At 46.9% G+C, this 16,016-nt stretch overlaps 1 protein-coding gene across 4 annotated transcripts in view; it reads right to left on the reverse strand.

The window, feature by feature from the left end:
* The window catches only part of LOC139261944 (coiled-coil domain-containing protein 152), a 270,445-nt gene that overhangs the window by 69,747 nt on the left and 184,682 nt on the right, over nt 1-16,016 (reverse strand). For all 4 annotated transcript variants that reach the window (XM_070877128.1, XM_070877124.1, XM_070877115.1 and 1 more), the window contains 2 exons: nt 3,989-4,091; nt 2,783-2,910 (listed from right to left, as the gene is read on the reverse strand). In XM_070877128.1, the coding sequence (XP_070733229.1) occupies nt 2,783-2,910; nt 3,989-4,091 (231 nt within the window). The remainder of the gene's footprint in view (nt 1-2,782; nt 2,911-3,988; nt 4,092-16,016) is intronic.

Genomic DNA, 16,016 nt, shown 5'->3' on the forward strand with positions numbered 1-16,016 from the left:
AAGTCGCTGGAGAATTACCACCAATGATGTCTCCGCAAGATCCTGCAAATCCCCTGGGAGGACAGACGCACCAACGTTAGCGTCCTCGACCAGGCCAACATCCCCAGCATTGAAGCACTGACCACACTCGATCAGCTCCGCTGGGCAGGCCACATTGTTCGCATGCCAGACACGAGACTCCCAAAGCAAGTGCTATTGGAACTCCTTCATGGCAAACGAGCCAAAGGTGGGCGGAGGAAAGGCTACAAGGACACCGTCAAAGCCTCCCTGATAAAGTGCACTTGTGGTGGAGCGAGTATAACAGCAGAGAGTATCCTAGATATGTGCACAGGTATGCTGGATTGTCGAGGTGCAGCAAATATCAGAAAATCAGGTGGGTCAGAGCACTCACCTGGAAAATGACCTGTCCCATTTTCCTTCCAGAAATTTATTGAGTTTAGTGGAAGTGGTGCCAGTCAAGCAAACTTCTCTGTCCTGGATGGTGTTGAGTTTCTTCAGTATTGCTGCCATCATCATCATCATCATCATCATAGGCAGTCCCTCGAAACGAGGATGACTTGCTTCCACGCCAAAAAAGGATAAGTTCACAGGTGTTCCAAAGGATCTAAAATTCTAGGTCCTGAACTATACCCTGAAGGGTGGAAGATGCCTGTGCATGGATTTTTTTAACGTGGGGTGACCGTTGTACACCAGCCACCACACGGGGCTTGACAGAGCTAGGTCTTGGTCCAGTGGCAAGGGTTAACCAGGACAACTGGAGACCAGCTCTGCTGCACGGACCTAGTACGCACACATATCGCAGTGTGGGCTGGGCCCGTGCTGCCCCTGAGCCCCTGGCCCGAACTCACGCCTCTCCTGGGCTCCGATCACGTCCCTCCACAGTCTCTCACAGCTCCTTTGCCCCGACCTCGCCACTCCTGCTGTACCTGCCCATGCTCCAACAAATGACATCACTCTTCGCTGCCATCTCTCAGCTGGTGCTGCTCCCTGTAGTGGCATGCCTCCACGCTGTATTGCTGTAGCTGACTAGTGGTGACTATTGCTGTAGCTAACGAGTGGTGACTATTCTATCACACTCTTGAACTTGGGCCTTGCAGATGGTAAAGAGGGTTTGACAGGGCAGGAGGTGAGCCATTCATCACAGAGTACCCAGTCATATCCCGAGAATTAATTTTAAAAAGATGTGACTAAACTGCATGGCCCTATCATGTTGCTGACTTGCTGTCATGGCAAACTGGATGAATTCCCCAGCTCTCCGAAAAAGTTTGTTGGTTGCCTGCCTGCAAGGCACCCTCGGTGATATTGCACGGATGCCCTGCGGTAGTTTGAAATGAGCCTGTGGCATTAAGGTTATACAGGAGCAGGCCGGGCAGCGGAAGGAGCAGCGTGGCGGCATACCACTCCAGGGAGCAGCACGTGCTGGAGTGGGAGGGCAACGGCAGCGAAGAGGGCGACTGAATTGTATGTCACCAAGATCCAGGTCGCTGATTAGAGCGTGGACAAGTACTGCAGGAGTGGCGAGGTCGGGGCGAAGGAGCGGCGAGAGATTGTGGAGGGATGTGATTGGAGCCAAGGAGACGTGAGTTCGGGGCCCAGGGGCAGCACGGGCCAGCCCACACTGCGATATATGTGCGCAGACTGGGTCCGTGCAGCAGAGCTGGTCTCCAGTGGTCTTGGATAACCCTTGCCACTGGACCAAGACCTAGCTCTGTGGCTGGTGTGCAATGGCCATCCCACGTTATAAAAATCTATGCACAGGCAGCTTCCACCCTTCAAGATTTAGTTCGGGACCTGGAATATTAGGTACTTCATTGAAACACCTGTGAACTTTTTGGCGTGGAAACAAGTCATACTCGAGGGACTGCCTATGATGATGATGATGATGATATAGGAAACACACCATTTGTGCTGTGGACAGCCAATTTATACAGGAGACACACATATGGGCCCCGATATTCCTCTCCACCCTTGCTGGGGTATAGTTCCACAAATACCAAACACATGCCAGAACCGAACCTGAGTACCCGCTCTTCATGTGTAAGCCCAGGTAAGGAATACAGTCAGACTATCAACAGTGAAGGGTAGAACAGCCCAGCCCCATCAGTTATAACACCAGATTCACACGTTTTCAGCAGGGGCTATGGAATGACAATCAGCTGTGGGAACCCTAACTGATTCCTCATTAGCCCAGGGCACGATTGTTCATTGTAACCACCCTGGCTGTGATAAGCTAAGTCAACGTATTTACTGAGGCGTACGAAAGCATGGGCTTTACACTAAATATCCGTAAGACAATGGTCCTCCACCAGCCTGTGCTTACCGCACAGCACTGCCCCCCAGACATCAAGATCCAAGGTGTGACCCTGGACAACGTGGACCATTTCCCATACCTCGGAAGCTTCCTATCAACAAGAGCAGACATTGACGACGAGATTCAACACTGCCTCCAGGTTCAAATATGACACCAAGGCTGCGAGCGGTCTGGTTCAGCCTCCAACAGTGGCCAGGGAGAGGGATGGAGTCGATGGCTAGGGAACGCAGTTTGTGGCGGGGACCGAAGACAATGGCTTCGCTCTTAATATTTAGCTAGAGGATATTTCTGCTCATCCAGTACTGTCAGTATGTTTAGGGATGTTGTCACTGAAGGGCTTTCTAATTGTTGTGGCTCAGTTACTGGCTATCTTTACCGGGAAGTCTGAACCCCCCACCATTTCAAATGCTGGCTTAACCCTGTCAGGAAAGTTCCCTTTTACATAACGATTAACAATAACACTGTCCTTACCTCCATCTGCAATTTGATGATCTCACTTTGCTTCTCCCTCTCCTGAGAACATAACTGTCTCTTCAGTAGTTGAATTTCTGTTTCCTTTTTGTCAATAATTCCATTGAGCTCTGACTTCTTTATTTCAACTGGTAAATAATTTAACCAAATATTAATACAGCAAAAGCAACATTCGGAAATGAAACGTAAAATTCAATGCTGGCTGGGGCCGAAATTCAGTCATGCTGGTGCACCTACTGTTTTTTTAAGAGTTTTTACCGCCGTTTCAGTTTAGCGAAATTCAGCGCTTTGTCTTTCTTTAAATCGGCCAGGAAGTCGGTCATAAAGGGGGCAGAAGTGCAGTGGTAAGTGCTGGTGAGGGGCAGATTCTCCACTGTTGTCACTCAGCAGCGGAGTGGTGGTGACATCATTGCGCATCGGCGTCACCACGGATCTCACCTCCGTTAAAGGAGAATCGGCCATCGGTCGCGATCGGACACTGCACCACCAGGGAGGGTTTTGGCTAGGCCAGCGGCCTGACACCCAAGAGGGGGTGCCAGGCTGCCTGTTGGCAGCCCGGGTGAACCCGGGGGCATAATAGTCCGGCCGACATGGAAGTCGGCCGGCAGAAAAAATTAAATGGCGGCTGCGTCATTGGGCCCTTGCCTTTAATGGCCGCCACACAGCCAGGGCTTATGGAGGAAATCAAAGGTGCACCGACAGAAAAAGCTGTTGGGAGCACCGCTCGGCGGCAATATGATTTTTATGGCTACATTTTGCAGGAGGAGGGGGGTGCCGGCGGTGCGAGCACAGATGACGCACTCATGGCCGCAGTAGGGCGGAAGTGGGGACCGACCGCCAGCAAAAACCTCCGCTGAATTTAACTTGCGGCAACCATTCGACCAGAAATTGCCGGCCGCTCGACTCCGCGCATGTCCGCCGCAAACGGGCGAAATTCTGGAGCTGAATTTCGGCCCCACTGTCTTTAATTAACCCATGTCTTTCTAAGTGATCATTAATTTCATCTCTCTGGAAGCTTATGCCTTATGGGTGTTCAGGTGATTGGTTAGAGACGCTCTGGCCAGAGTTTTCCACTATTGTGCTCAGTTGTCTGGATTTGTTTGCCCATTACAATGAACAGGAGGAAAGTTGTGGCCTGACGATCGCAGAAGCAGAAAACCCTGACCTTTCTGTCGACTGACGACAGTATGCTGACAAAGTACTTACATTTCCTGCTCAGGTCGTGCTGAACCTCCGCACGCTCCACCTTGTGCTCCTGTTCCATTGTTTTCACCTCTAAAAGCAGCTTCTCAACATGTCCTTTGTGCTCCTGCAAACATATTTGGATGAGACTATGGCCGAGAAATTGGGACCAATGGTGTCAGCCGTTAAGGCCAGTTTTGAAGAAAAAATGGCGGCCGCTTCACTTCTGTCCACTTCCGGCATGGAACACGGCTGCCACCAGCTTGAGCAAGTTGGCCGCGCTGCTGTTGCCTGCACTCACCTCAATATATTTTAATGATCAAGAGCGTGATGTCAATTGGCGTGTAACGCCGAATTGCCGCACGCTTACCGATTCTGGATGAGGCCGTTCCTTTTAATGCTCTCTCCCCTTGCTTGCAGCCATTGCCAGCGTGTAGACGCGGGAGAAAGCGAACCCAGGCTCTGTGACAGGTTTGAATTCCTCACTGATCACTGTTTCAAATAATTTTGAGATTATTTGCACTGGATGGTGTCAGCAGGAAGTTGTTGACACGAGTTTTTATTACTTCAAGTATTTGGAACCTCAAACTGCTCGAAAGCTTCCACTCAAATTGCAGCCATTTCATCATTTAATGATGACTTTTTTGATTAATTGTTGTACTTGACAAATTAGCTGGCTAACTATTTGAGAGTGCAAACAGTTGAACTAAACATAGATTTCAGCTAAACTGCAGGTTGCAATGTTTAAAATCTGACAGGTTAGTGTATTTTTAGGCTTTGATTTATCTTGCAACCCTCTGTCAACCTAAAAAACACGAGAAACATAATCGAATTTTTAGGCCTCAGTGTCTTACATTTCCTTTTAACACCTTTAGCGAAATAAATCGTTGCATTGATTTTCCACCTTTCTGTCTTTGGAGCAAATCTCTGAATTAAAATTGTCAAGTCTCACACCATCAACATCCTGCGGGGAGGGGGGTTATCATCAGCCAGCAACTCAAATAGACCAACACATAAATACCATGAAAATGGAGCAGGTCATAGGCTGGGTATTCTGCAGCAAGTGGCTCACCTCCGAGCTCCTCTATACCAATAAGAGGCACCAGTGATAGAATACTCTACACTTGTCTGGAAGGTGCGGCTGCAACAACACTCAAAAAGCTTATCCAGCACAAACAAGTCTACTTCATTGGCACCCCATCCAGCAGCAAAACTACCACCCCTCTATCACCAGCCTACCGTGGCTGGTGTGTGAGATCTACAGGATACAGTTCAGTAAGTCACCAAGGCTTCTTCAACAGCACTTCTCAAACCCAACAGCAGCTTGAAGGACAAGGGTAGCAAGTGCATGGGAACACCATCACTTCCAAGTTTACCTCCAAGTCACACACCATCCTGACTCAGACATGTAACACCATTGCTTCATCGTCGCTGGATCAAAATCCTCAAGCTCCGAACAGAATAGCATCGTGGGAGCACCATCATCACACGGACTGCAGTGGTTTAAGAGAAACATAGAAACATAGAAAATAGGTGCAGCAGTAGGCCATTCGGCCCTTCGAGCCTGCACCCCCATTCAATAAGATCATGGCTGATCATGCAACTTCAGGACCCCATTTCTGCTTTCTTTCCATACCCCTTGATCCCTTTAGCCGTGAGGGCCACATCTAACTCCCTTTTGAATACATCTAATGAACTGGCCTCAACAACTTTCTGCGGTAGAGAATTCCACAAGTTCACAATTCTCTGAGTGAAGAAGTTTCTCCTCATGTCGGTCCTAAATGGCTTACCCCTTATCCTTAGACTGTGACCCTTGGTTCTGGACTTCCCCAACATCATGAACATTCTTCCTGCATCTAACTTGTCCAATCCTGTCAGAATTTTATATGTTTCTATGAGATCCCCTCTCATTCTTCTAAATTCCAGTGAATATAAGTCTGGTCGATCCAGTCTTTTTTCATATGTCAGTCCTGCCATCCTGGGAATCAGTCTGGTGAACCTTCGCTGTACTCCCTCAATAGCAAGAATGCACTTCCTCAGATTAGAAGGCCAAAACTGTGCACAATATTCAAGGTGTGACCTCACTAAGGCCCTGTACAACTGCAGTAAGACCTCGCTGCTCCGAGACTCAAATCCTCTCGTTATGAAGGCCAACATGCCATTTGCCTTCTTCACCGCCTGCTGTACCTGCATGCCAACTTTCAATGACTGATGTACCAATGACACCCAGGTCTCGTTGCACCTCCCCTTTTCCTAATCTGTCACCATTCAGATAATATTCTGCCTCCCTGTTTTTGCCCCCAAAGTGGATAACCTCACATTTATCTACATTATACTGCATCTGCCATGCATTTGCCCACTCACCTAACCTGTCCAAATCACCCTGCAGCCTCTTAGCATCCTCCTCACAGCTCACACTGCCAGCCAGCTTAGTGTCATCTGCAAACTTGGAGATATTACATTCAATTCCTTCGTCTAAATCATTAATGTATATTGTAAATAGCTGGGGTCCCAGCACTGAACCTTGCGGCACCCCACTAGTCACTGCCTGCCATTCTGAAAAGGACCTGTTTATTCCTACTCTTTGCTTCCTGTCTGCCAACCAGTTCTCTATCCACGTCAATACATTACCCCCAATACCATGTGCTTCCATTTTACACACTAATCTCTTGTGTGGGACCTTGTCAAAAGCCTTTTGAAAGTCCAAATACACCACATCCACTGGTTCTCCCTTATCCACTCTACAAGTTACATCCTCAAAAAATTCTCGAAGATTTGTCGAGCATTTCCCTTTCATAAATCCATGCTGACTTGGACCGATCCTGTCACTGCTTTCCAAATGCGCTGCTATTTCATCTTTAATAAGTGATTTCAACATTTTCCCCATGACCGATGTCAGGGTAACCGGTCTATAATTCCCTGTTTTCTCTCTCCCTCCTTTTTTAAAAAGTGGTGTTACATTAGATACCCTCCAATCCATAGGAACTGAACCAGAGTCTATAGAATGTTGGAAAATGACCACCAATGCCTCCACTATTTCTAGGGCCACTTCCTTAAGCACTCTGGGATGCAGATTATCACGCCCTGGGGATTTATCGGCCTTCAGTTCCATCAATTTCCATAACACAATTTCCTAACTAATAAGGATTTCCTTCAGTTCTTCCTTTTCGCTAGACCCTCGGTCCCCTAGTCTTTCCGGAAAGGTTATTTGTGTCTTTCTTAATGAAGACAGAACCAAAGTATTTGTTCAACTGGTCTGCCATTTCTTTGTTCCCCATTATAAATTCACCTGATTCTGACTGCAAGGGATCTACGTTTGTCTTCACTAATCTTTTTCTCTTCACATATCTATAGAAGCTTTTGCAGTCAGTTTTTATGTTCACTGCAAGCTTACTCTCATACTCCATTTTCCCCCTCCTAATTAAACCCTTTGTCCTCTTCTGCTGGATTCTAAATTTCTCCTAGTCCTCAGGTTTGCTGCTTTTTCTGGCCAATTTATATGCCTCTTCCTTGGATTTAACACTATCCATGATTTCCCTTGTTAGCCACGGTTGAGCCACCTTCTCCATTTTATTTTTATGCCAGACAGGAAAGACCCATCATAACCTACTCAAGGGCAAGTAGGAATGGGTAACAAATGCCAGACTTGCCACATACTTAGAATGAATAGGAAAAAGGCTGAGCAAATGGCCTGGACCACCAAAGAAGACATTTTATTCAAAGAATTGGTGACTAATTGGTCCCAATTTCCAAGGGATCCATGGAGACCAGGGTGAGGTTCAGGGAGGAGCCTGGGTATCAAGCTACTTCCCACAGGTACACGAGTAATATACGTACAAGTTTCTATGAATATGCAGGCACTGGAAATACGTCCAAAATGACGATTGAGCCCACCTGTCCCACAGTAATGAGAATTCCTCCACTGACCAAACTTCCTTGCTCCTCCACCCACAAACTCTAACAGGTTGTTAGCCCCTGCATTTTTTAAATCCTTCAGAGAACATAAAGGGTTTAGAAAGGAGCATTTCATCACTTTCTGATTGACCTCACCCCTCCCACTAGCTAGCTGTCTTCTCACTATAGGGCACATTTTTCTCCAGTGTTCTCATCTCAGACTTTTGCACATATAACAAAAACGACGTATTTATATAGCACATTTAACGTAGGGAAATGTCCCAAGGCGCTTCACAGGAGTATTATGCGATACGAATTTGACACTGAGCTGCATAAGTAGAAATTAGAACATGTGATTGAAACCTTGGTCAAAGAGGTAGGTTTTAAGGAGAAAAGAGAGGTGGAGAGGTTTAGGCAGGGAGTTCCAGAGCTTGCGGCCTGGGCAACAGAAGGCAGAAGGCACCAAAGGTTGAGCGATTACAATCAGGGATGCTCAGGAGGGCAGAATTAGAGGGCTGGAGGAGATTACAGAGATAGGGAGGGACAAGGACATGGAGGGATTTGAAAATAAGAATGAGAATTTTGAAATCAAGGCGTTGCTTAACCTTCTGCCCTCCGGGAGCCAATGTAGGTGAACGAGTACAGGCGTGATGGTTGATCGGGACTTGGTGCGAGTTAGGGCACGGGCAGTTGAGTTTTGGATCACCTCTAGTTTACATAGGGTAGAATGTGGGAGGCCAGCCAGGAGTGTGTTGGAATAGTCAAGTCTAGAGGTAACAAAGGCATGGATGAGGGCTTCAGCTGAAGCAAGGGTGGAAACAGGCGATGTAACAGAGGTGAAAATAGCGGTCTTAGTTATGCTGCGGATGTGTGCTCAAAAGCTCATAAGAACCTAAGAAATAGGAGCAGGAGTGAGCCATTTGGCCCCTCGAGCCTGCTCCGCCATTCAATAAGATCATGGCTGATCTGATCATGGACTCAGCTCCACTTCCCTGCCCGCTCCCCATAACCCTTTACTCCCTTATCACTCAAAAATCTGTCTACCTCCGCCTTAAATATAGTCAATGACTCATTTCAGGGTCAAATATGACACCAAAGTTGGGGAGAGTGATGGAATCAGTGTCTAGAGAATGGAGTTTGTGGCAGGGCCAAAAGCAATGGCTTCGGTCTTCCCAATATTCAATTGGAGAAAATTTCTGCTCATCCAGTACTGGATGTCGGACAGGCAGTCTGACAATTTAGAGACCGTGGAGGGGTCGAGAGACGTGGTGGTGAGGTAGAGCTGGGTGTCATCAGCGTACATGTGGAAACTGACGCTGTGTTTTCGGATGATGTCTCCAAGGAGCATCATATAGATGAGAAATAGGAGGGGGCCAAGGATAGATCCTTGGGGAACACCAGAGGTAACGATGCGGGAGTGGAAAGAGAAGCCATTGCAGGTGATTCTCTGGCTACGATTAGATAGATAAGAATGGAACCAGGCGAGTGCAGTCCCACCCAGCTGGACGATGGTGGAGAGGCGTTGGAGGAGGGTGGAGTGGTCAACTGTGTCAAAGGCTGCAGACAGGTCAAGGAGAACGAGGAGGGATAGTTTTCCTTTGTCATAGTCACAAAGGATGTCATTTGTGACTTTGATGAGAGCCATTTCGGTACTGTGGCGGGGCGGAAACCGGATTATAGGGATTCAAACATGGAATTGCGAGAAAGGTGGGCATGGATTTTGGTGACGGCAACACGTTCAAGGACTTTATAGAGGAAAGAGAGGTTGGAGATGGGGCAGTAGTTTGCAAGGACGGAGGGATCGAGGGTTGGTTTTTTGAGGAGAGAGGTGATGGTGGCAGATTTGCGGGACAGAGGGAGCTAACATGGGAGCCAGAAAAGGAAGTTGGGTGGTCAGCAGTTTGGAGAAGAAGGTGGGAATAGGGTCAAGGGAGCAGGAAGTGGGTCTTTTGGACAGGATGAGCTTGGAAAAGTCATGAGAGGAGATCAGAGAGAAACTGGAGAAAGATGTGAAGTCAGGGCTAGGGCATGGGGCTTCCTTAGAGGAATTTTGACCCGGTGGGCTAGACGAAGGAAGGGAAGAGGGAGAGGCAACTGAACGGAGGGTCTCAATCTTAGAGACAAAGAAGTCAATGAGCTCCTCACAGATTGTCGGAGGTGAGGGTGGAGACTGGGGAGAGGGGTTTAAAAAGACGGTTGGCAGTGCAGAATCGAAGCCGGTGTTTATCTTTACATTCCAGAATGATTCTGGAATATTGTATTATAAATTTGGGGACCTGCTGCCCACTAATTTCTGCACAATAGTTTTAATGGGCAGCGCATGCCTTATTACCCAACGAGCTCTATCAGAGGATAAATACTATAATTTACTCCTGTAATGCATCAAACCCTTCCCTCTCCAGGAACTGATCTAGTTTCCCATTGAAGCCATTTATAATGTCTGCTTTAAGGTTCTTCCTGGGTTATTTATCCCACAACCTGATTACCCTTTGTACGAAAAAGCTCTACCAAAATGTATTTCTTGCTCTTGACTCCTAGCCTTTGATATTTGATAGCTTTGCCGTAGTGAATACCTTGCAATGAGCAACTTTGTCAATCACCATAATCTTGGAAACTGCAGTTACATCAGAAAGTGTCCTCATTTGCAAAGAACACAAAGCCCAACTTTAATATTTTCTAATAACTTGGAATTCTTGATGCGCCATGGCTGCTTCAGAGCAATAAACTCAGCAATTCTTTTGTTCAAATTTATTGGCACTGAATATCCTGATATCAGCCATTTCTGTTTTTTGAGAGTGTAAATTTTTCATCAGGCAGGCAAACAAATGATGGATTCATAGTTGATTAAACTCTATTATTGCGGAGTGCCGCCTGCCAAGTTTCAACCAAAGATTTCTGGAACTCACAACAGTATTGCTATATATTGATTTATGTATGTTTTGGCATCATTTATTTTTTCTGTCATTCAAATTAGTTCTGGACCAGTGATTTAGCAAAATGGAATCTGAAAAAAAAATCACATTTATGAGTCATTGCAGGCACAAAGAACAGAAAGAAAGAACAGAAAGAAAGACTTGCATTTATATAACGCCTTTCTTGACCACCGGATGTCGCAAAGCACTTTACAGCCAATGAAGTACTTTTGGAGTGTTGTAATGTGGGAAACGCGGCAGCCAACTTGCGCACAGCAATCTCTCACAAACAGCAATGTGGTGATGACCAGATGATCTGTTTTTGTGATGTTGATTGAGGGATGAATTTGGCCAAGACACTCCCCTGCTCTTCTTTGAAATAGTGCCATGCGATCTTTATATCCACCTGAGAGAGATGGGGCCGCGGTTTAATGTCTCGTCCAAAAAATGGCACCTCGAGACAGTGCACCATTCCCTCAGTACTGCCCCTCTGACCGTGCAGCGCTCCCTCAGTACTGCCCCTCTGACCGTGCAGCGCTCCCTCAGTATTGCCCCTCCGACAGTGCAGCACTCCCTCATACTGCCCCTCTAACAGTACAGCACTCCTTCAGCACTGCACTGGAGTGTCAGTGCAGATTTATGTGCTCAAGTTCCTGGGGTGGGAATTAAAAACAACCTTCTGACTCAGAGGCAAGTGTGTTACTCACTGAGCCATGGCTGAAGCTCAGGCTCTGGTCCCTTGTGCTCCACGTGATTATGGTAACATTGTGATTATGATCCAGAGACGTGAGTTCAAATCCCACCATGGCAACTGGGCAATTTAAATTCAGTAATTAAATAAATCTGGAACTTAAAAAAAGCTAGTAATGGTGATCATGAAACTACCGGATTGTCAATAAAAACCCATCTGGTTCACTAATGCCATTTAGGGAAGGAAATCTGCCGTCCTCACCCGATCTGGCCTATATGTGACTCCAGAACTACATAGAAACATAGGAAATAGATGCTGGAGTAGGCCATTCGGCCCTTCGAGCCTGCACCACCATTCAATGAGTTCATGGCTGAACATGCAACTTCAGTACCCCATTCCTGCTTTCTCACCATACCCCTTGATCCCCCTAGTAGTAAGGACTACATCTAACTCCTTTTTGAATATATTTAGTGAATTGGCCTCAACAACTTTCTGTGGTAGAGAATTCCACAGGTTCACCACTCTCTGGGTGAAGAAGTTTCTCCTCATCTTGGTCCTAAATGGCTTACCCCTTATTCTTAGACTGTGACCCCTGGTTCTGGACTTCCCCAACATGGGAACATTCTTCCTGCATCTAACCTGTCTAAACCCGTCAGAATTTTAAACGTTTCTATGAGATCCCCTCTCATTCTTCTGAACTCCAGTGAATACAAGCCCAGTTGATCCAGTCTTTCTTGATATGTCAGTCCCGCCATCCCGGGAATGAGTCTGGTGAACCTTCGCTGCACTCCCTCAATAGCAAGAATGTCCTTCCTCAGTTTAGGAGACCAAAACTGTACATAATACTCCAGGTGTGGCCTCACCAAGGCCCTGTACAACTGTAGTAACACCTCCCTGCCCCTGTACTCAAATCCCCTCGCTATGAAGGCCAACATGCCATTAGCTTTCTTAACCGCCTGCTGTACCTGCATGCCAACCTTCAATGACTGATGTACCATGACTCCCAGGTCTCGTTGCACCTCCCCTTTTCCTAATCTGTCACCATTCAGATAATAGTCTGTCTCTCTGTTTTTACCACTAAAGTGGATAACCTCACATTTATCCACATTATACTTCATCTGCCATGCATTTGCCCACTTACCTAACCTATCCAAGTCATTCTGCAGCCTCATAGCATCCTCCTCGCAGCTCACACTGCCACCCAACTTAGTGTCATCCGCAAATTTGGAGATACAACATTTAATCACCTCGTCTAAATCATTAATGTACATTGTAAACAGCTGGGGCCCCAGCACAGAACCTTGCGGTACCCCACTAGTCACTGCCTGCCATTCTGAAAAGTACCCATTTACTCCTACTCTTTGCTTCCTGTCTGACAACCAGTTCTCAATCCACGTCAGCACACTACCCCCAATCCCATGTGCTTTAACTTTGCACATTAATCTCTTGTGTGGGACCTTGTCGAAAGCCTTCTGAAAGTCCAAATATATCACATCAACTGGTTCTCCCTTGTCCACTCAACTGGAAACATCCTCAAAAAATTCCAGAAGATTTGTCAAGCATGATTTCCCTTTCACAAATCCATGCTGACTTGGACCTATCACGTCACCTCTTTCCAACAGCAATGTCATCATCATTGGCAATCCCTCGAAACGAGGATAACTTGCTTCCACGCCAAAAAGGAATGAGTTCACATTTATCCTCGAGAGAGGCGGGAGTCGGCGAGAGGCAGCGGCCTATAAAGGCTCAGCAGTCGGGCAGTCCGGGGAGAGAGGCGGGAGTCGGCGAGAGGCAGCGGCCTATAAAGGCTCAGCAGTCGGGCAGTCCGGGGAGAGAGGTGGGAGTCGGTGAGAGGCAGCGGCCTATAAAGGCTCAGCAGTCGGGCAGTCCGGGGAGAGAGGCGGGAGTCGGTGAGAGGCAGCGGCCTATAAAGGCTCAGCAGTCGGGCAGTCCGGAGAGAGAGGCGTGGCTTGTACAGCTCCAGCTGGGAGAGAAAGCAAAAAAGAAGTAGAAAGAAATCAAAAGGTGATGTCACAGCCAAGGGGGTAAGTGATTGGCTGGTGATTGGTGAGTAGCTTTTCTTTTTCTTTTTATATCAGTAAGTAACCTGTTAACATTGTTGTTGCCAATTTAAGGATATCTAACGGTTAAGTCATGGCAGGAGAGCTCGGTCACGTGATATGCTCCTCCTGTACCATGTGGGAACTCAGGGACACTTCCGGTGTCCCTGAGGATGATGTGTGCAGGAAGTGTATCCGCCTCCAGCTCCTGACGGACCGCGTTGCGGAATTGGAGCTGAGGGTGGATTCACTCTGGAGCATCCGCGATGCTGAGAATGACGTGAGTAGCACGTGTAGCGAGTTGGTCTTACCGCAGGTGAAGGGTCCACAGCCAGATAGGGAATGGAAGACCAGCAGAAAGAGCAGTGCAAGGAAAGTAGTGCAGGGGTCCCCTGCGGTCATCCCCCTGCAAAACAGATACACCGCTTTGAGTGCTGTTGAGGGGGATGACTCATCAGGGGAGGGCAGCAGCAGCCAAGTTCATGGCACCGTGGCTGGCTCTGTTGCACAAGAGGGCAGGAAAAAGAGTGGGAGAGCAACAGTGATAGGGGATTCAATCATAAGGGGAATAGATAGGCGTTTCTGCGGCCACAACCGAGACTCCAGGATGGTATGTTGCCTCCCTGGTGCAAGGGTCAAGGATGTCTCGGAGCGGGTGCAGGACATTCTAAAAAGGGAGGGAGAACAGCCAGTTGTCGTGGTGCACATTGGTACCAACGATATAGGTAAAAAAAGGAATGAGGTCCTACGAGACGAATTTAAGGAGCTAGGAGCTAAATTAAAAAGTAGGACCTCAAAAGTAGTAATCTCGGGATTGCTACCAGTGCCACGTGCTAGTCAGAGTAGGAATCGCAGGATAGCACAGATGAATACGTGGCTTGAGCAGTGGTGCAGCAGGGAGGGATTCAAATTCCTGGGGCATTGGAACAGGTTCTGGGGGAGGTGGGACCAGTACAAACCGGACGGTCTGCACCTGGGCAGGACCGGAACCAATGTCCCAGGGGGAGTGTTTGCTAGTGCTGTTGGGAAGGAGTTAAACTAATATGGCAGGGGGATAGGAACCAATTCAGGGAGACAGAGGGAAACAAAAAGGAGACAAAAGCAAAAGACAGAAAGGAGATGAGTAAAAGTGGAGGGCAGAGAAACCCAAGGCAAGAAACAAAAAGGGCCACTGAATATAAAGGGGCTACAGGAGGGGTCAAAACTAAAAATCATGGTTTAAAAACTAGGATTAAAACACTCTACCTAAATGCACGCAGCATTCGAAATAAAGTAAATGAGTTGACGGCACAAATCATTACAAATGGGTATGATTTGGTGGTCATTACAGAAACATGGTTGCAGGGTGGCCAAGACTGGGAATTAAACATACAGGGTATCTGACGATTCGGAAAGATAGACAAGAAGGGAAAGGAGGTGGGGTAGCTCTGTTAATAAAGGATGATATCAAGGCAGTTGTGAGAGACGATATTGGATCCAATGAGCAAAATGTTGAATCATTGTGGGTGGAGATTAGAGATAGTAAGGGGAAAAAGTCACTGGTGGGCGTAGTTTATAGGCCCCCAAATAATAACTTCACGGTGGGGCGGGCAATAATCAAGGGAATAATGGAGGCATGTGAAAAAGGAACGGCAGTAATCATGGGGGATTTTAACCTACATATCGATTGGTCAAATCAAATCGCACGAGGTAGCCTGGAGGAGGAATTCATAGAATGCATACGGGATTGTTTCTTAGAACAGTATGTTACAGAACCTACAAAGGAGCAAGCTATCTTAGATCTGGTCCTGTGTAATGAGACAGGAAAAATAAACGATCTCCTCGTAAAAGATCCTCTCGGAATGAGTGATCACAGTATGGTTGAATTTGTAATACAGATTGAGGGTGAGGAAGTTGTGTCAGAAACGAGCGTACTATGCTTCAACAAAGGGGACTACAGTGGGATGAGGGCAGAGTTGGCTAAAGTAGACTGGAAACAAAGACTAAACGATGGCACAATTGAGGAACAGTGGAGGACTTTTAAGGAGCTCTTTTAAAGTGCGTAACAAAAATATATTCCAGTGAAAAAGAAGGGTGGCAAGAGAAGGGATAACCAGCCGTGGATAACCAAGGAAATAAAGGAGAGTATCAAATCAAAGACCAATGCGTATAAGGTGGCCAAGGTTAGTGGAAAACTAGAGGGTTGGGAAAATTTTAAGCAACAGCAAAGAATGACTAAAAAAGCAATAAAGAAAGGAAAGATAGATTACGAAGGTAAACTTGCGCAAAACATAAAAACAGATAGTAAAAGCTTTTACAGATATATAAAACGGAAAAGAGTGACTAAAGTAAATGTTGGTCCCTTAGAAGATGAGAAAGGGGATTTAATAATGGGAAATGTGGAAATGGCTGAGACCTTAAACAATTATTTTGCTTCAGTCTTCACAGTGGAAGACACAAGAACCATGCCAAAAATTGCTGGTCACAGGAATGTGGGAGGGGAGGACCTTGAGACA

This window comes from Pristiophorus japonicus, chromosome 1, assembly GCF_044704955.1.
Source record: "Pristiophorus japonicus isolate sPriJap1 chromosome 1, sPriJap1.hap1, whole genome shotgun sequence".
NCBI classification, from domain to species: domain Eukaryota; kingdom Metazoa; phylum Chordata; class Chondrichthyes; family Pristiophoridae; genus Pristiophorus; species Pristiophorus japonicus.